Source organism: Botrytis porri (assembly GCF_014898465.1).
Source record: "Botrytis porri strain MUCL 3234 chromosome Unknown BPOR_001, whole genome shotgun sequence".
Taxonomy (NCBI): domain Eukaryota; kingdom Fungi; phylum Ascomycota; class Leotiomycetes; order Helotiales; family Sclerotiniaceae; genus Botrytis; species Botrytis porri.
The window spans coordinates 313,185-332,395 of record NW_024066075.1 but is presented as its reverse complement, the minus strand read 5'-3'; the positions used below and the strand labels follow the sequence as shown (position 1 = coordinate 332,395).

Genomic DNA, 19,211 nt, shown 5'->3' with positions numbered 1-19,211 from the left:
CCAATTACTATCATTCGATCTTAAGCGATGCATACCCCTTACTATACTTTATCCTCCTAAACGGAACACCCATTTACCACAGAGAATTTGCTGTACATAATCCGAAATACTAACTCCTTGCAATCTGAGTGATGTTTATACAGCGTCATGTACAGCATGATAAAAAAAAATGCACGTGTGAATTATCTGGCTGCACAAATTTGACAGCTTTGAATGATAGTTCCGAAATCCATCTAATTTGTATAGTAGCGAGATGTATTTTTCTTTAAATAATATCACCGCACAAGGATATTTGGACCATTCACAACGTATTTCGATTCGAGAATCTAATACAAAGCTACATACCATTATCAAGGGGGGAATTGCTCGTGTTCTAGGTCAATCTTGATGCGACTCGGATATGGATTTCTGGTCTCTTTGTAGAGGTTGTGTTTTGTAAGCAAAGGGCCAGCGTTGACAGATTGTAATCTAGAGAAACGAAATTATCATTCGCTCAAGAAGAAGTCTAGCTCATTATTCTTTTTGCTGTTTTGCACTCATCATGGAAGAAGACTCCCTCCATGTAGTCTAGTGAGTAGTCTAGGTTTCCCGTAGACCCACTTCGGGACTTTTCGATTTTTCGGGGGTGATATTTAGCGACTCAAGAGTCACATCTACACGCTAGACTTTCTAGTAAGATGGCCTTCCAAGACAACTAGACAGACGCGGAACTTCTTGTTCGCAACTTGGTGTTGAATATGTGATGTGTCAGTTGTGATATGTCAGTACTAGTACACACGCTAACATGCCCATCTCTACGAGCTATACATACCATAAGGATTTCCTACAGTCAATGATGTACATTCGCACATCCGTTCCAATATATGTAGATCAGTCCAACTTGAAGATGTTAGTGATATGATTAGTCCCAAGCAAGGTCGACTTTTGCATTGGAGATTGGATTTATTGGAGCAATGCCACAGCAAAAACATTCAGCGAATAAGACACAGCCATGGTAGCGATTAGAATTCTAATCATTATTCTATATTTCGAGTATCAGTACCACCCCTGTGTTCAATTCTCTTTCCTAGGGAATCTCTTGAAGTTATCACAGTTTGATGACACTGACGGTAGTACAATGATGAGTAAACTATGAAACCTAGCGTTATTAGCGTACCACTAGTACACATAGTCAGTTGGTAACGTTCAATAACTAACTCATCAACCGGCACTTATTAGTTGGCTAGTTTTCTAGGGTTTTCTTATGATATAAAACTGTGCTCATGTCAGATTTTTCTACGCCTACAATTTTTTCACAATTCTTTTACAATTTGATGTTTCAGGGGCTCTAACACCATTGATATCGCTTAATTCACATAAACATACAGTCGCTCGCTCATTGTGATTATTAAGAATTGAATACAGCAGCTGGATCCAGTGTATGCTCGTGCTATTCTTCTATCCCAAGTAGTTGTGACAATTGGACTTTATAGCACCTCAAATATGTCCTTACTACCACAAAATATTTCAATTTGACAACTTCATCGGCAGCAGTGGGTTCCATATCCAAATCTGAGTATTCACATCGACAAAACAAGACCCTAAAGCTGCGTAACACCACTTCAAGGAATCAAATCACTCAATTTATTTGCATACTCAGATAACGGAGAGGATGTCTGCTCCCTGGGACGTCGTGTTCAATGAAGAGTTCGATGAGAACTTTGGGATGGACCTATATGATGAGTGCGAGAAATACTCAAAATTAGTATGACATTACCCCTTTGTAATACTTGAATGACACCCTAACATAGTCATTATAGTATACTATATCGGATCTCGCAGAACTTGATGGCTTGAACCAAAAACTTTCGGATGATGACAACGAAGACACCGAAAGCTCTTCATGGGACAGCATGCCAAGTCTCGTTTCTGCTAGCGATGAAGGGGCAGATTGTTACACCTCCGACTACAACGATGAGATTGAGTGGGATACCGTAGTTGATTTTTGGCCTGTCTCCCAAAATGAAGGAGACCAAATGGGTCAGGAAAGTGGTCCCCCCATAGACTGGGACTTTGAAACTTCCAATGGTATGTCCACACATTCCAATCTTATTGAAAACCATGCTAATTATTTCAGAACCCATAGAACAAGAGCCATTATTCAAGACCATCATGATCGATACTCCTGAAACCTTTGACGAGTTCCTGCCAATTTTGTCACAGCTGATGGAAGACGTCCCAGAGCTCGGATGTGACTGCGAGGGTGGGAAGACTTTTGGTCGTATTGGAGTCCTTACATTTTTCTCAATGTCAATTCTTTCTCGGAGAGAGACATACACCATAGATGTCTGGGTGCTTCTGAAACTCGGAATACAAGTCTTCGACCAAGAGAATGCAGAAGGGCTGTCATTAAAGAAAGTTTTGGGATCAAAGAAATATCTACAACTTTGGTTTGATGTTCGACAGGACTGGGACACCCTGTATCACTTGTTTGGAGTTACACCAGGAAGAATTATTGACCTCCAATTGCTAGAGTTTCTGTCACGCAGAGGTTCAAAGCACAGTATTATGGGATTATTTAGAATCATGAGGGATCATGGCAGGGCTTTCATGAGCAGTGAAGAGCATGAAGCTTGGTTAGATGAGAAGGAAGAAGGTCGTCAATATTTCAGCGGCCATAAACTGGGCTATGGTGTTTTGGAGGAGGAGCGGCCTATTAGCGATACCACCAAGAGGTACATTGCAGGCGATACGGATTGCATGTTCCATTTATACTTCCATCTCAAGCAAAAGTTAAGAGATTGGGAGGAGGAAATGCAGATAAGTATGTCCGAGAAGACTACCGAGCCTGCAGCTCTGGTCGAGCCACGTCTCAGAAAGGATTGGTTGACTTTTATTGAGGAGCAATCAATACTCAGGGCCGAGCTCGCAATGGCCCCTGAATATGACCCCAATGATGAAGTTGGGAAGTATAGCGCACCAGAAGCACTTTTGGAGATCTCACGACGACAGAGTGATCCTGAAAGAGCTGCTGCGAGGCGTGCCAAGGAAATTGAGTGCTCATTTTTAATTTGAAAGATCTAGTCAGCGATTATATGAGTGTTATATGAGGGAGTCAGAAACGTAAATGTTTTAATTGGATATTAATAGGATATAAAATATCTACCAGATAATGATTTGTTGAAGGATTATAATGATATAGCGTGTTAAGTCTCTCAAAGAAATAATAAATCTAGATTCTCAATTATCACTGTTTTTACAATGTCTATGGGTGAATTATATATATATCTGCAATGTACAATACTGTCTAATCAGATACGCCGGTGCGGCTTCACTCATCGACAATATCATGAAGGAGACCCCTGAAGTTACCCTGTGAAGCTCACTGTAATACACATACATATAATCAATTGATACCGTACACCCGCAAACCATTCAATACTATATCAAAATCCGACCATACAGCGGATCATATATCATCAATATTGCTTTATCCACACAATTATACGACTCGCTTATCTAGTAAAGTGGTCGACCGCTTGAATACAGCTAGCCAGGTTTGGTACATGGCTGAACCACTTGTTAGTCCAAAGTAGTTATAAGGATTAGATTCTCCTACAAGTCAACATATCTCTTGTTCACACAACAAACTTGACTTTAACAGCTTTCATCAAGCAGAATCTTGTACTCTACTTGAAGAACTATCAGCACGATCCGCCTACAAACATCTGTTCATCATACCAACATCACCTCCTACCAAAGACATATCGCTGAGTAGACAGAGTATCGCACAAACATGTCTATCAAAATCGAACAAACTTTCCAAGCAGGATCTCTCCAAGACATGCAACATTCGGTTGAAACATTCGATGAGAATGAAAACAACCTCGACGACATCTCTGAGTCAAACTCTGCATCAGTATGTTCCTGTTTCCTACTCTTATTTACTTGTATACTAAGCTATTACCTTTAGGACATAGAATACAATCCCTACCTTCAGTGGGCGCTTTCATGGTCGGAATACGTCGAAGAGATGTTAGCCGAAGAAGAGCAGGATCTTTCATCAAATAATGGACATTCCAGCGACTAGGGGGTCAACGTCTCTGAAGTTGATTGGAACGCCACTCCTACTTCAGACGACTCCTGGCCTCAGTCAGATGATTCATGGGAGAGACAACCCACGATATCATTTGCTGATGAATACGAAGCACGAATGGCTGCGTTGGATCAGGAGGCCGAAGACGCTCTTAACACAGGTGCGAAGAAGAGCCCGGATGCGCCCGCCCCAGTCATCTTTATCGATACACTTGAGAAGATGGACAAATTTCTACCTGTCCTCTCTCAACTCAAGAATGGAGTTGAGCTTGCATTCGATTGCGAAGGCACTCCGGAAGAGGACGAAAATGGGAAGCCTATCCCAGGCGGCGGCTTTGGTCGCACCGGCGACATCTCATTCCTGTCGATGACTGTAATTTCAATCGACATAACCTACGTCTTCGATGTCTGGGAGCTCAAGAGAGCTGTTTTTGACCGTCAAAATAATGATGGTCTGACTCTCAAGAAGATTCTGGAATCACATGACCGAATTCAGCTCTGGTGGGACGTTCGCAGCGATTGGGATACCTTATTCCATAAATTTGGAATTCAAATTGGGAAGGTTCGTGATGTGCAGCTAATGGAGCTTTTATCTCGGTCGGGCCGGAAGTCAAACATCTTTTGCTTACACAAAGTCATGAAATGGGAAGGCCAATGTATCATGAGCCCAAATAAGCTGAATGCCTAGTTAAGGGAGAAAACAGCAGGGGGTGCATACTTCCAGAGAAATGGCTGGCGACCGCTTACAATCAGACCATTGACCAGAACTGCCAGAAACTATATCGCTGGCGATACTGAGTGTCTATACGGCTTACATAAACGGATGCTTTATAAGATGGAAGTTTGGCTTGAATTGACACAAGGAAAGACTGTCGGAGGTCTAATGGATGCCATTGGGAAGTCATCCACTCTCCTAGCGACTATTGACGACTTAGTGCAATTCATTGACGAGCAGTCAATGATTCGAGCTCATGATGCGACATCTCCAGGGTTTGACTCCCGATCTCGTGAGGGAAAGGCCGATGCACCCGCGGCATTTCTCCGAATAACCGATGCTTGGGAGGAAAACCAGGACAGAATTTCGATGAGACAGGAGGAGTACCGGATATTGTTCCAAAACCAACAATCTATGGCGGTAGACTCTTGAAGGAGGTCGTGAATTCATTAGAGAAACCGACTTTGTGGTGACCAGGGGCATACATTGGCTTGCTAAGTGAATATTTTAGAGTCTAGCGATAATATCATCGTGCTAAGGACTTTGCAGAAAAGTTACAGTACAGCAAGCATAAAGGGGGTTTTGTTTCTCTACACTGCACTACATCAATCATCAAATCATTAACTACGTAGGAAATTTATACAATAGTACTACAAAAATGATAGCCATTGAATAATATGAATTGAGATAATTATAAAGCTTTGAAAGAAGGGGGATCATAAGAGGTTTTCCCCTTTGTGTCTGTACTCCCCTTCTGACTTTCTGGTATAAGAGCTCTAAAACAACACGAGAGCTCACTCAAAATAGCGCAAAGAGCGTTCACTTTGAAAGACTAAATCATTTGGTTATATAGTAGTTTATGTGGTAGTAGTGTGTGATAACATAACTCAAAAGTTGTATTAGTATCAGACAATGAGCTCTTTGATTTGGAGGATGGGAATCACAAAGTTTTTCCTCTTTACATCTGCATTCACACTCTCATGTAAAGGGGCTCTAAAAAAAACGCAACGGTTCATCCACTAGGGCATGAGAGATGTACAATACTGACAAGAATTTGGTACTCAGGAAGCAAATTATCCCATAGGCATTGTAATTCATTTGTCAAGGGCTTAATCAATATCAACCGAATCTGATGACCCTGAATATTCAAATGATGATGCCTTCAGTCATGACCAGCTTGATAATCTGTATGAGTGAATTTTATATATACCTGCAATGTAAAATACTGTCCAATTTCCTTAGGGTCCGGGTGATAGGTAACTAGTTTTTGTGTGTTAAAATTGGTAAAATTATTAAGATTTGTCAGCCTAGCATGAGACAGTGCTAACGACCAAGTCATAGGGCTTAACAACTGGAAGCTCCTTGACAAGTCAACAGACACAACTTCACAACAAGCAGAAACAGTATCCCCTCTCGAAAAAAAAGGTGTTAGCGAGACTCTCGTTGTGTACTCTTCATACCCCTTACAATCGTTGTCTGCATGGATTTTAAAAGCAAGATCGTTTCCGAGAGTTATACACACTCAATATCACCATGTCTGAAAAGATAGATTCTTCCGAGCTTGTCCATCAACATGCTGGAACATCATCCAGTGCAAGTGAGCAAGAGCTCGAGGTAAGTCAACAGAAATAAATGATGCATTCTATGTGAAATTCACATTTGAACTGCCCATACTAATTATTTGGTACTTGTAGGTCCCATTGCCTCAACAAGAGCACATCGACCCTTTGATTCTTAGCAACATTCAAGCAGATGATAGCATTGACAACAACGCCACTCTTGCAGTCGGTTGGCGTTCATCTCCAATTGTGGAGAACCAAGCAGATACGGTAGCCGCAGATTGGTCTGGCACGAACAATGATCCCCAAGATGATACGGGACCGACCGTGGTTGCCTCAACAAATACAGCAGCCGAAGACTGGGATGATGTACCAACCACGGATGATGGATCCTGGGAGTATATGCCAGCTAGAGAAGCTACCTTCACAGAATCTGGTAAGTAGTTTCTAACATTCATTGCCCAAAAGCTCTGAAACATTTTCAGTTCCCAGCCCGTTTTCAAAGTCTAATAATGTTTTAGACAAGCGTTTCTTTCTTATAGACTCGGTTACTAAGATGAGTCTGTTTCTTTCGGTGCTATCAAACATCCAGAATAGCTGGCGCCAAGAACTTTTTTGTGGCTGTAAAGGAAACGGAGTTGGATTATCGAGAGATGGAGCCATCACTTTCTTTACGATGACCATTAGGTCCTTGAATACGACATATACCTTCGACGTTCAAGTCCTAGGCGACCAGGTGTTCAACATGGTTGGTAACAATGGTTTATCATTGAGGATGATTCTTGAATCCAAAGAATTTGGACAAGTTTGGTGGGATGTGCGAAACGACTTCGAGGCGCTCTCTCACCATTACAATATTCATCCACACTTCGATATAGACCTTCAGCTTCTCGATATCATGTCAACTAGAGGCAACAGAGCCAAGTTAAATGGCCTGATAGCCTCTGTCCGCAAAAACCAAGCCGGCGATTCGAGAATGAATGACCTAACTATGTGGCGCGGATACAGTGGAACATGGAGCACAAAGAAGAAAGAAGTGAAAGATTATCTTGACTGGAATGGCTTTGAGGCGTTGGAGATAAGACCAGTTCACCCAATCGTGATTCTGGGTTGTCGCATCGATACAGAGATTCTGCCAGAATTGTTTGATCATCTACTGCGACGTCTTTGGGAGACCACTAATGAAATGAAGATGGGATCTCCAGAGCTATTTTATAATATTGTTCGAGAGGAATCCTGGATCAGAGCTCAGGCGGTATGGTCAAGAGAGAGCTCCAATGTTTACGTCTCTGGTATCTGCCGAGAGATCAGAAATCATCCTAGGACTCGGTCACCACCAATCTTTACGATGTTACCACAAGTAGTCGCGGGAATTCGAGAGGATGAGTTTATGATCGGTTTTGAGTAAACTATGGAAGAGATGAAACAAAGTGTTGTTCGGTGGCGATGTTGAAGCTATGTAATTTGCTTGGCGAAGAATGGGCCACCCCGACGAAAGTTCTAGCCGGATTTCAGACAACGTCGTTTATGGGAATACTGTGGTGTTTTTGGACAATCAATTGTAGCTCGGGGCAGATATAAGAAGTACTTCCAGGAGGTGGTAGATAGTAGAATCAAGTATGGCATGCTGGCATGTCGTATTCGTGGTCCTTAATAGAGTAGATTTAATATTTGAAGAACGCGAATGTTCGATATCAGCATCTTCCACAAGATACAAATCATGTTCATAGTCCATGAAACTTCATGGGGTTCCGGTGCTTGCTACTCTGCGCTTGATCAAAGAAACTTTGTAAAAACAGAGACTATTGGGGGTTTTTAGTGCAACCAATTGAGCCATTTGATAATTTGCCATACATTGACTTGGCATGGAGCATGCAGTTATCCAGAGCCGGCGAGCTCGTGAGTCCAGTAGTTTTAAAATGTAACAATAGAGGAAGAAGGTCGTCCCATGAAGCTCAGTTGACAACAGTACATTGTTAAGCTATAGAAACAGTAAAGGCAACAGCAATAGCATAGGAAAGAGAAATGATCAAGTGGTTGTGTCTGTTTAAACCAAAGGTCAATGTCATACTCAAAGCTCAAGCATCGATACACGTGCGATCTGCCGTTCTGTAAATCATTAGTGGATGTATGTAGACTTGAGGAACACTACAAAAATGGATTTAGCATTCTCACCTGAAATCTCAGTTTATGAGATCTGGAAATTGTTACAATAATTCATTAAGAGTCAAACAATGAAAAGATAGATTCTGATATTAAAATTTTGAAAGTTGAAAAATTTCCCGTCAGTCCATGCACATACCCATTGGTGAATCAAGCTAGCGCGTCTCCTCGCGTAAAGTGGCTCCATCAATGTCGTGTTCCAGCCTTCTCTAATTCTTTCATCAATTCAACATCAACTTCCCTTGTCCTGTCCAATCTATCAATTCCTTTTGTTATCGATAGTATCAAGTTATCAACTCAACTCAGCCTTATCCCACGACGTCAATAATCAAAATGTTTCTCAAGCGCAAGCGTTCCGAATCCGAGATCTCAACCACTTCATCTCTCCTATCCAGTCCTCTACACTCCAGCAACTCCAATTCTATGCATATTGATTCTCCATCAATAAGATCACCGAATCTTTTCTCCTCTCGTACCAGGAAGCGTCATAGAGATAATCGACCAAGTGAAGACACCGTCCATCGTATGTCCTCTAACAACCCAACAGCTGCGCGTCAAATATTAATCAACTCTACAGAACATACCCTCTCCCTCCTTTATTCAGCGCAGCAACCTTCAAATATAAATACAAACTGCATGCCACCGCCCTCACCTTCCGCAATCTCACCTCACACCATAATACCTAACCCACCAAATAACGCTCCACACCAAGCCTCACTCCACTCTTTCTGGCAATTACCATCAAACCGTCAAGTTTCACCTTCCAGCGATTCATCTTATACATCATCCACATCTGTTTCTCCTAAAACAATCACACATCCTCACCTAATACCGACCAATTGTGAGGACTGCGATGCATCACTAGCGAACACGGAAGGGGGTGACGAAATGGATGTAGATACTATAATGGATATTGATATGTATGGAGCAGGAGAGACAAATCATGCATGTACGAATTGTGGGAAACAAGTTTGTCATTCCTGTGCTGTGAGTAACTTAGGAGTGGAAAGAAAATGTCTACTTTGTGCTGGAAGTAATAGAAATGAAAGGAAATGGGTTGGAGGCTTGGGGTGGATGAATTAGAAGTGGCGAATTGAATTGGAAACAAAAGCGAATACCCGGCCTGCGTTTAGTTGAAGAATTTGGACGGATTTTCCGTTGTTTATTCTGCTTGGTTGTCTACAGCTTGGCGTTAAAAGATATGGAGCGGAGCGACTTCTCTTTTATATCAGGATATATTTGTTTCCGACTCCTTAACGATGATGAGACTATTTTCTAGATTGTATAGAATCAAAAGTATGATTCAATTCCTACTCAATTGACCTCATTAAAAAGTAGCAGGTGCTTCAAAGATGACTTCGAGGCCCGGCACTGTGAGGTATTCCACTCACGTTTCCATAGCTTCTCTGTTCAAAATCAGCAGACTATGTCGCTTCTAGAGTATTCCCTCACGGCTCTACTCTCCTATTGAAAAGCACGTTAGACTATATACCATTCGTTTGCGGGAGCTAGCCTCCTTTGATTTGATTCTGTATTTCTATTATATGATTGCCCTGTCTATATTTTACGGAGAATACGGCTATAACCTTCAAAATGTCTGCGAGTAGTTAGTAAACTTCTGCAGTTTCTTGTATGCATACTCTGCACATCATGAGTGGCCAATGACGAGCAAGACTTTAGAGTTTCCAAATATAACATGTCGACAATTCCAAGTGAGACTGTGTGACATCGTATGCCCGACAAAACCAGAAGACTATATCATCGCGTTGATCACATGATATCTCCCGTCTGATATAATCTTTATACTAAAATCCATATTGAAGATCTGAGATTGAAAAGACTCAGTATACAGGATTCTTCTTATAACCTATGATACAGCAAAACTGCGATGATGTGATGCAATATGCTCTGACAATACGACTTGATGCGACGGTCATTTCGAATCCGTAAAGCGAGTGCTCTTCAAACTTCCCGGATAGAAAATAAAGGCGTTCCCGCGAAAACTGAAGACACAGAAAATTGTTCTCATTAGTCCGATCTACCACACTCTCTAGACAGGTAGACATAATTCAATTCTATCATGAAATGATCGTCATCAAAATAACGCCCACTCATATCCTATATACAAGAACCCCTCCTCACAATCACCTTCACATCATCCCTTCTCCCTTTTGTCACCCTGATTCTGAAAACGCTTTCCCCAAGTTTCCATCCTTATGTCCAAAATTCTCTAATCCCAGACCCAAATCCTCAAAATGTGCAAAAGCCTAATCGTCGATTTCGACTGTTCCCACTACGAGCAGCGACTCCGTCTCTATTCGCACCAACATTGCACCCAGTGTTTTCCAGAAAATTGTCTCTATTTTGGACGTGTAGATAGGATGGCGAGGAGGAGGTATGTGAGGTGTGTGGTGGGAAGAAGGAGAAGGAGAATGTTGAGGATAGGGAGGAGAGGTGGAGGGTGGTGTGTGGGTACGTGATGGAGGTGATGATGGGGGGAAGGCAGGTAGGTGATACGATGAGTAGATACTAGATAGTGTTTAGCATAGGGTTGGGGGTACTGTGATAAGCATCACGGCTTTTTTCTTCTTCAAAATGAATATATGAGCCGGGTTATATGGAAATACGAATACCGATACAGATCTAGGTATACGAAAATGATAATTCTTAAATGGAATACAAAATTTAAAGATTGAATGAATGTGACTTGAAGTGGATTCAACCCTTCAATGGTGTTCAAAACAAAGTTTTGTCCACTCACCTCTCAACTCAACAAAGAGAAGTCTTGTTACTGCCTCCTTACTAATATCTGGTAGCACGAGCTCGCTTAAAATATCCCCTTCGATCACGACTTCATTCGACGAGAAATGAATCGAGAATCGATTACCTATTCTCGTTTCTCGAGGAAAATCGAAGGATACATGTGGACATCATTTTTAGTTACAGGTTCCAGTATTTTTGTACAAATAAAGAAAAGTTAGTTGAACACTCGAAATCGAACGTGAGTATACAGATACCCAGATGATATAAGAAATTCGAGGGTGTTCAGTATCGACACTATCTCATCCCGTTTAGTCTCATCTGAATTTCATACTTGAACTCTGAACTTAACTCCCAAACCAGTTTTATTAGTAAATTCACGCACTCGACCTCTTTCCCCCTCCGGAACCATCTTCCCTAACCCTCAATTCTCTCACTATATATACAATCTCGTTAATACTATCGCGTTTCCCCTATTTCTCTTCAGAGTAGTCCTCAGGACTTATGCACTAGAATGTTCGATATTCTCTACATCACCATTGCATCCCATTTAATCCATGCTCAACACCCAAATATCACACCACGTTTACTTTCCTTCCAACTCCAAATTTCGATTCCCACTACAAACTCAACTTCAGATAATACCCATCCCACACTTATCAGACATCCAAATAACTAATTTTCTCTAAAGAGTCTTCCATCCTATCCTATTCAATCCTATTCTATCACCTCTCATCATCTCATCATCTCATCACCTCATCCTCTCTCCCACCTTCCTATCAAAAGATGATATTCACATCCGAAATTACTAACCCAAGTATTCAAAATCATGAATACCATAAATACCATAAACAAACAGCGAAGCCCAACCCTAACCATCAACCACCTCCCCGAATCAACACACATCCCTCCCCTACATCTTTCTCCCACTCCCCTACCACAGAAATTAAACCAAAGCAACCGAGAAAGAAAATCATCTTCTAATCCATTTCAACCCCTCGACCCCCTCCTCCACTCCATCGAAATACCATCTTCCTAACCTCCAAACCAAATCTCCGAACAACATATATACCCCCTGCCCACACACTCACCCCACCACCTCACCACCTCCAAGCCCCCTCCCGAAAAATATCATATCATCTCATATCCCGCCGCAAACTTTCTGTCTTACTTCTCCTACTTCCTTCTCCTATTTCCTTCTCCTATTTCCTTTTTTATAAAAAAAAAGAATTCCCCAACAACAAACCCCTCCTCTCATACCAATTCATCCTTCACCTTCACCTTTCTCTCTCCACCCTCATTCTTATCCTATTCTATCTTCCCTCCTCACTCCTCCCTCCTCCCTCCCAATTCGCTTCCACCCCTCCTCATCCTTCCCCTTTCCCTCCCCTCCCCTCAAGCCCCTCAAACCCACCTGAGTTCCCTTCACCCCTCCCTCACCCCCCCCAAAACCCCTCAAACCACTGCATGCATAAACCACCACACCCCATCCATCCTATCTATGCCTAGGATTATAAATTCCATAATTCACCTTAAAATTAGGAGAGAGAGATACCAGCACCTCATCATAATATAACTTCCAAAACATGGGTAATCTACATGTTCACCTTACCTTACCTTGCCTTACCTACTACTCTACATGACATCGTATCATTCTACTCTACTCTACTCCTATCTACTCATCGTTCATGTACTGATATAAAGAGAAAACAAAACATGGAAACATCAGATACGAAGTAGAGATGAGAGGATATTACTTTCCTCACTGCAAAAGATGTTATCTGAATATATATCTGTTATGCAGATGTATAAAAGTAAGCTGTGCAATACATGAAACGCTAAGAAATCAGATTTACATCGCAAGATTAAAATTCATCTTCATTATCACAAGAAGCAAGTCAATTAGAACAAAATTATGATGATCGGGTATCTTATTATCCGTTTTATCTAATACCCATCCCATGCATCTCTCCACCCAACTATCCAGCCATGCTCCCAACCCCATGCACTTCTTTCACACCCCCACCACATCCACCAATCCATGGAATAATGGAATCAACGAGATGATTTCCATTACCATTGCGGAACGCAAGTAAGCAAAGCAGCCATTCTTATTCTGATCTGATCTTGGGTATCTCCATCCAACCATGCCCGCAGCCCCTATCCTAGCAAACAAAAACCACCCCGAAAATAAAGACTTCCTCAACCAAATTCTCATCCACCGATCTCTATTAAGATATAATGGAAAGCATCTCATGCTTCCATTACTATAGATTCCAATAGAAACTTATCCACGTCCACCCATTACTGAAGCATGACTTCTATTAGAAAGCATGCATGCAAGTAATGAATGCATCCATTATCTTCCTCGAACCCCAAACTCTTATTCAATTGTGACCCGATTTGACCCGAATGTGGTGTGCAAGAAGGGTATGAAGAGAACTAAAAACTTCCTGCAGAAACAAAGAAAATATCCACGCCTCAGAATACCAACTCCATTCCTTCCTATTTTTTTCTTCTCAAATCACGTTTTCTCCCTCTTCAATTACTATCAAAAGGAAGACTGCGCTCCGAAAAGAAACAAAAGAAAGAAGGAAAATTTTGGTTTGCTGAAGAGCTGTGTGTGTGTAGTAATTGTGTGGTGTAAATAAAAAACGCTAGAACAACAAGATGATTTTGAAGAGAAAGTAAAAATCGACGATTCGCTAATGCCAGATATTTTTCGATGGAAAAAAAATAGGTCGATGAAACGCGCTGATGCCGAACACAGAAACGATGAAGTCCGCAAAAATTGGGCTTGTGATCGAATGCTGATGGAATGACCGATAGATTGGGCCAATCAATACAAATTGTGGTACATGTGAAGGTGTTGTGTGGTATGATGTCCGAGATCAAGACGTAGATGATGCAAGGAGAGAGGGAAATTCGAACAAATTCAGGAAATTTCAATTATTGCATGACAATATCTTGTTGATATGGTTGTTGCTGATATTGTTGTTGTTGGTTATATTGCATCTGAGTTTGAGGAGTTGGAGTGATCGGACATCTAGGTGCTGAAGTTTGATACGGTTTAATTTCATTTCCATTCCCTGGACCAAAATATTCTCCTTCTGGGGTGATTGGTGGCGTGAGGTAACCGTTGATGACATGTTGTCCATACACCTTTTGTGGTGTGCTATACACATCGTGTTGTTGCATTGGCTTCTGGTTAGTGGTTGGTTCAGCAGGTGGAGTTGGTGGGGTGACATGGCATTGGCTCATAGCTGCTTGTTGGAGAAGGAATCGTCGAAGGACTTCAGAAACTCTAGACAAGTGTGGAGCAGCATATTTTCTTGCAAGGACCGAAGATGGTTGATTGAGTTGTCGAGAAAGACTGAGCATCAATTCCGAATCGACTTGTCCATAGGTATCCATCTCGGGGCATCCAAGGATATCTCTCGAAAGTGCTAAAGATGCACGAGCCATTGCTGAAGGTTTGACTGAGACGAACTCTTTGTGATACAAAGCCATTTCACAGATGTACCACGACATGTGCTCCACGGTCATGTCTTCATATTCAGGTCCTTCCAACAAGGCCAATTGCAGCCAGCTATCAACAGTAGGGTGACCAATCATCCATTCCAAGGTGTTCAAGACGTGCCATTCCATTTGCGTAAACATCTCCTCGTCGTATAACGAGCAGCACATCGACTTTAGTTCTCTGATCATGGGGACGCGTTCCTTTTTGTCTCCGTATTTGGCAGCGATGAGAAGTGCAGCACATCCAACCAATTGATAATGTCTCTTGTAGACAACACGTCGCGAGCAATATCTATCGAGAAGGTTGACAGCGAGGTGGAGGGTTTCCGGAAGAAGTTGAAATGCAGAGTGAGCTTCGATAAGGAAGTCGATGAGATAAGGCCTCATGAACCATTGAATCTCTTGTTGAATTTCTATCGAGGCAACGTCTGGCATAGTCGCATCCTGTGGAAGATGTTAGCATAAAGTCAGATGAAACCAGTAGAATGCAGAATAATTGACCTCCATCGATGCCATGTGATCAATGATATCATCCAAATAAGCATCGCAAGCTTGTCTAGATAATTCGTTGGCCATGGCTTCCTGCCTCCTTCGACCCATCATCTTGATATATTCTTGAGAGTTTGGTCGAGGTTGCTGTTGGTGCTGTTGTTGTTGGAAAGTATTATCCTCCACGAAGAACGTGTCACAAGGTTGATTGTACGACATGTTAAAGGTGTAGAAGGTGATTTGAAGTTGTGGATATTTGGGTGTGTGGTAGTAGGGAAGGAATGGACGTCAAGTTCTCCAGGAGCTTCGACTTGATGGTGGCTTTCGATGGTCACTGGATTGCTGTATCGTTGGTTGTAAAGAATGTGCTGTATAGTTCGATAGAACGATACTTTGGTGTATTATTATTAGAGAGTGTGGGTGGAACTATAATTCGAAAATGAACGACAATGGCCTCAAAAAAAAGATGGCGAAAAAATGTAGAAGCTGAACCTCTCAAAGTTGATATTGGTGAGGTGGCAGGTGAATATCACTTTATAGAGATACGGTGGAAATTCTAGTGAATTATAGGATTAGCGAGACTCTCAGCCGGAAGTGGAAAGGGAGAAGCCTCAATCATGTCAAGGTGGAGAAGGAGAATGCTTCTTTGGTCATCAAAAACGCATGAAGCTGATGGTATTGTTCGTGGGAGGGGGGAGTCGAAGTGTGAATTGAGAAATTCGAGACTCACCAAGGTAGATCCCTCTTAATGGAAGACAGCGAGAGGATAATGCGGTAGAATTGCTTTGAAGATATTCTCCGTAGAAGTTAAGATAGGATGAACGAGTAAACGTCTCCGATCTTTGACTATCCTGATCTTGCTTGAAATATTTTGTGTAATTACGTGCCGAGTATTGGGTTGAGAGGAGGAACGTAGAGCTTTTGTGGAAGAATGTTCGAGGTGAGATGAGCGACCGTTGGCATGTAAAAATGCTAACTAAGTAAGGGGAACCAAGAGTTAAATGTTAGTCAATGCCTTTCATAAGGGATTTTGCTTGTTTGATTGGAAGAATAAGGAGATTTGAAGACAAGACTTTTGCATAAAGTTCGGGGGGTAGGGGAGGGGGGGGGGGGGAGTTCAATGCTCACCTTGAATTGTCGAGTATCTTGACTTTCAATTGTGGAGTCAAATCTTAAACTCCTCTAACTTTTATAAAAAGAGTTGACGAGATTGAGATTGACAACAAAAAGAGGTACCACTTGAAGATTATTGAAAAATTATTACTTCGAAACAAACAATACCGAGAATTGAAACAATTCGAGGTATTCGAGATTGAAGAATTGAGATTGGAAAAAAAAAAATAGAGTTGAGTGGAGGCTTGGTGGCAGAAATAACACAATTTTTTTGGAGGATTGAATTTGTTCTGGTCAGTGTCAAGAGATAAGGAAGGATTCAAGTCGAGAAGTGATTCGAGTGAAGTGTGTGTGGTATGTGTGGAGGAGGAGGAGGAGGAGGAGGAGGAAGGTGGTGGTTTCGATTACTGAATTGAATGATTAGATGACGATGATGAATGTCTTCCAATTCTCTCCAGAAAAGAATGATCTTCGTGATTGTCGAGACGAAGACTAAGAGGGGTGAATGGGTGTCTAGTAGTTTCTTTCTTTTTTTCCTCGTAGAAAGTGACAGCTATGGACAGTCGAATGAAAGATCAAGTAGAGAATATTGCGTGGTGTGGATGTGTGTATAAGAAGTTGCAATCGAGCAATCTTCCAGCCAAATTCTTGCTTTGATTTTTCAAGTTTCTTCGAGCTTCAACATAACAAGGTGTCAATTATCCAATGACCTCTTTATGCCCGTCTATTGATATGATATATGAATTGAGAGAGACTTTCGGAGGAGAGGAAAAGAGGGAAGAAATTTAGAGAGAGAAGAAGAAGAAGAAGAAGAGGGGAGGTTTGTGTAGTTCAAGGAGTGAAAGAATGGATCGAATGGATCTCGAGAGAAGGTTGAGAGTAATGGACCTTTTCTACACCGTAAGAGGAATGGTATGAAGATTATTACTTTTTGACATGGGGGGAGGAGGAGGAAAGTAAGTGGAGTATCAAAAGCACATTCGTATGGTTTTGCAAGTGGGGACGCTTTCCTTCTTGGGTTAAAGGGAAGAATTATTGCTGGATTAAGAAAAGTATCTATAAGTAGAAGAGATGGGTGAGAGGAGACCAGAGATAGGATGGAGTGGTCGTAAGAAAGGATAGGTATATATAATATGTAGATTGTAGATTGTAGATTGTAAGTTGTGAATTATGAATTGTAAATTGGACTCTGTAAATTGTAAATTATAATCGATATAGTCGAGGGATCAGCAGAAACAGACCGATAGATGGACCAATGTAATATCTATTGCTCTCGATACCTACCTACCTACTACCTACTACCTACTACCTACCTAGATAGGGAAGTCAGTCAGTCCTAGGTGGTGACACTCGCAAAAGCAGGAAGTCTTATTATTGTCATGATGGTTACGGCGTACCATACGTTGATGCTTCGTTCAATATCCCCCAAATTCATCATCAGGTAAATAAACAACATCAGACGAAAAATCCCTAGTCGGCGTTGTGGTTAGATAAACCGACCGGAGGTATGTGGATGTGGATGACACTGGATGTACGGAAGCAATTACCTAGAGGCAGTGTAGGTAGCTTGGGTAGTGTGTTCTAAATTCTAATTGAACGCGCTTTCCCTGTTGGCAGCTGGATTATACCTATCTGCGTTGTACCTACCTTATATCCTGTCTCGTCCATGAATTACGGTATAAAGTCTGACCGGAGGACCTTCCTGAGTACCTGGTTACATTAATTTATATGCACAATTACCTACCTACCTCCTGTCCAACTCCCCGATCTAAAAAAAAGTCGATTATTGGTATGAGAGAAACGGATATATAAGCCATACCAAGAAAAGGAACAAGAGTACCTACCTAGCTAATAAGTGCATCCATCGTACGGTACGGGGAATAAATGGCACGGAGGAAAAAGGTTTCCAAGATTTCAAGAAATGGCACGATTCGTATCAATTGCTGGATGGGATAGGATAGGATAGGATAGGTTAAGGATACTAGGTAGTCTTTGCAGCTGCTCCGGTCAGACAATGTGAAAAAAGTCGCGTTTGCCTGATTCAATTGGCTCTGAATGATTTACGTATACTCTACACTCTCACATATGAATTTCTGCTTGTGCAATGAATGCTTCATATTGGTTCCTAAACTCCTACATGTCGATTCATCTCACTCATCAAACACGCCAAAACGCGTGAAGGGAAAAAAAAAGGTAGTGGAATAGTGTAGCATTGACTATCGATCGTATCGCTCTGTCATAACCTCACCAACCCTCACCAGGTCATCAATTCAATCATAAATTTAGAGACTTTTGGCTTGGGCTTGGTATCACTACTGCAGCGCAAGCACACTTCACACTTCACACTTCACCTAGGTAGTCACTCCACTCATATTTGAAGAGGTGCAGAAGGACGGAGTGTACACAGATGAAAACGTGATTTCCATGTGACTAAACTGAATTTAGGTAGGGATGCTTTCAATATTGGACAGAGTGTTTGACCTCATCAGAAACTATGCTTCTCAAAAGCATCATGATAATGTAATAATTATACTCCGTATGCTTCGTAGCGCGTGCTCTCCCAAAGTGTAGTAGGTATAATTTGCCCAATTCTAATAGAATTCACATCCCCAGCTCAATAAAAGCCAGACATCCTTGAAAATCAATCGAAACTTCTTATACTTCTATTGAAATCTAACCATTCACACATCCTTGATTGACACGCTTGAGAATACCTGCATACATGCATCAAACCATGTCAACACAGGAAACAATACCATCCATCAACTTTGATTTGATTCATTTCTCACTGGCTCGAGATTGGTTTGCTGATCAATTGA

General features: G+C 41.6%; 5 protein-coding genes across 5 annotated transcripts; 4 read left to right on the top strand and 1 right to left on the bottom strand.

Moving 5' to 3' along the window:
• Positions 1-1,651: 1,651 nt before the first annotated feature.
• Positions 1,652-3,054, top strand: EAF01_000110 (uncharacterized protein; the record flags this gene model as incomplete). The annotated part of the gene is made up of 3 exons (XM_038908360.1): positions 1,652-1,744; positions 1,800-2,067; positions 2,117-3,054. The coding sequence occupies 3 exons, from the start codon at positions 1,652-1,654 to the stop codon at positions 3,052-3,054; spliced, it is 1,299 nt and encodes a 432-aa protein (XP_038775266.1).
• Positions 3,055-3,775: 721 nt separating this feature from the next.
• On the top strand, positions 3,776-5,221 carry EAF01_000109 (uncharacterized protein; the record flags this gene model as incomplete). Its single annotated transcript, XM_038908359.1, has 3 exons — positions 3,776-3,898; positions 4,070-4,636; positions 4,763-5,221. The coding sequence occupies 3 exons, from the start codon at positions 3,776-3,778 to the stop codon at positions 5,219-5,221; spliced, it is 1,149 nt and encodes a 382-aa protein (XP_038775265.1).
• A 1,101-nt stretch (positions 5,222-6,322) lies between these two features.
• Positions 6,323-7,756, top strand: EAF01_000108 (uncharacterized protein; the record flags this gene model as incomplete). The annotated part of the gene is made up of 3 exons (XM_038908358.1): positions 6,323-6,403; positions 6,484-6,746; positions 6,817-7,756. The coding sequence occupies 3 exons, from the start codon at positions 6,323-6,325 to the stop codon at positions 7,754-7,756; spliced, it is 1,284 nt and encodes a 427-aa protein (XP_038775264.1).
• Positions 7,757-8,844: 1,088 nt separating this feature from the next.
• Positions 8,845-9,594, top strand: EAF01_000107 (uncharacterized protein; the record flags this gene model as incomplete). Its single annotated transcript, XM_038908357.1, has 2 exons — positions 8,845-9,034; positions 9,089-9,594. 2 exons carry the CDS (start codon positions 8,845-8,847, stop codon positions 9,592-9,594), a joined length of 696 nt encoding a protein of 231 aa, XP_038775263.1.
• Positions 9,595-13,184: 3,590 nt separating this feature from the next.
• Positions 13,185-17,293, bottom strand: EAF01_000106 (uncharacterized protein). The gene is made up of 4 exons (XM_038908356.1): positions 16,408-17,293; positions 16,010-16,255; positions 15,292-15,835; positions 13,185-15,234 (listed from the first exon to the last, which is right to left on the bottom strand). Exons 3-4 carry the CDS (start codon positions 15,496-15,498, stop codon positions 14,221-14,223), a joined length of 1,221 nt encoding a protein of 406 aa, XP_038775262.1. The 5' UTR covers positions 15,499-15,835; positions 16,010-16,255; positions 16,408-17,293; the 3' UTR covers positions 13,185-14,220.
• Between the last annotated feature and the right edge of the window lie 1,918 nt (positions 17,294-19,211).

Excerpts from the sequence above, each read along its gene's own strand:
- EAF01_000106 (XM_038908356.1), bottom strand. The coding sequence starts at position 15,498 with ATGTCGTACAATCAACCTTGTGACACGTTCTTCGTGGAGGATAATACT. Across the intron at positions 15,235-15,291 it reads ATCACATGGCATCGATGGAG|GATGCGACTATGCCAGACGT; the intron begins GTCAATTATTCT and ends CATCTTCCACAG.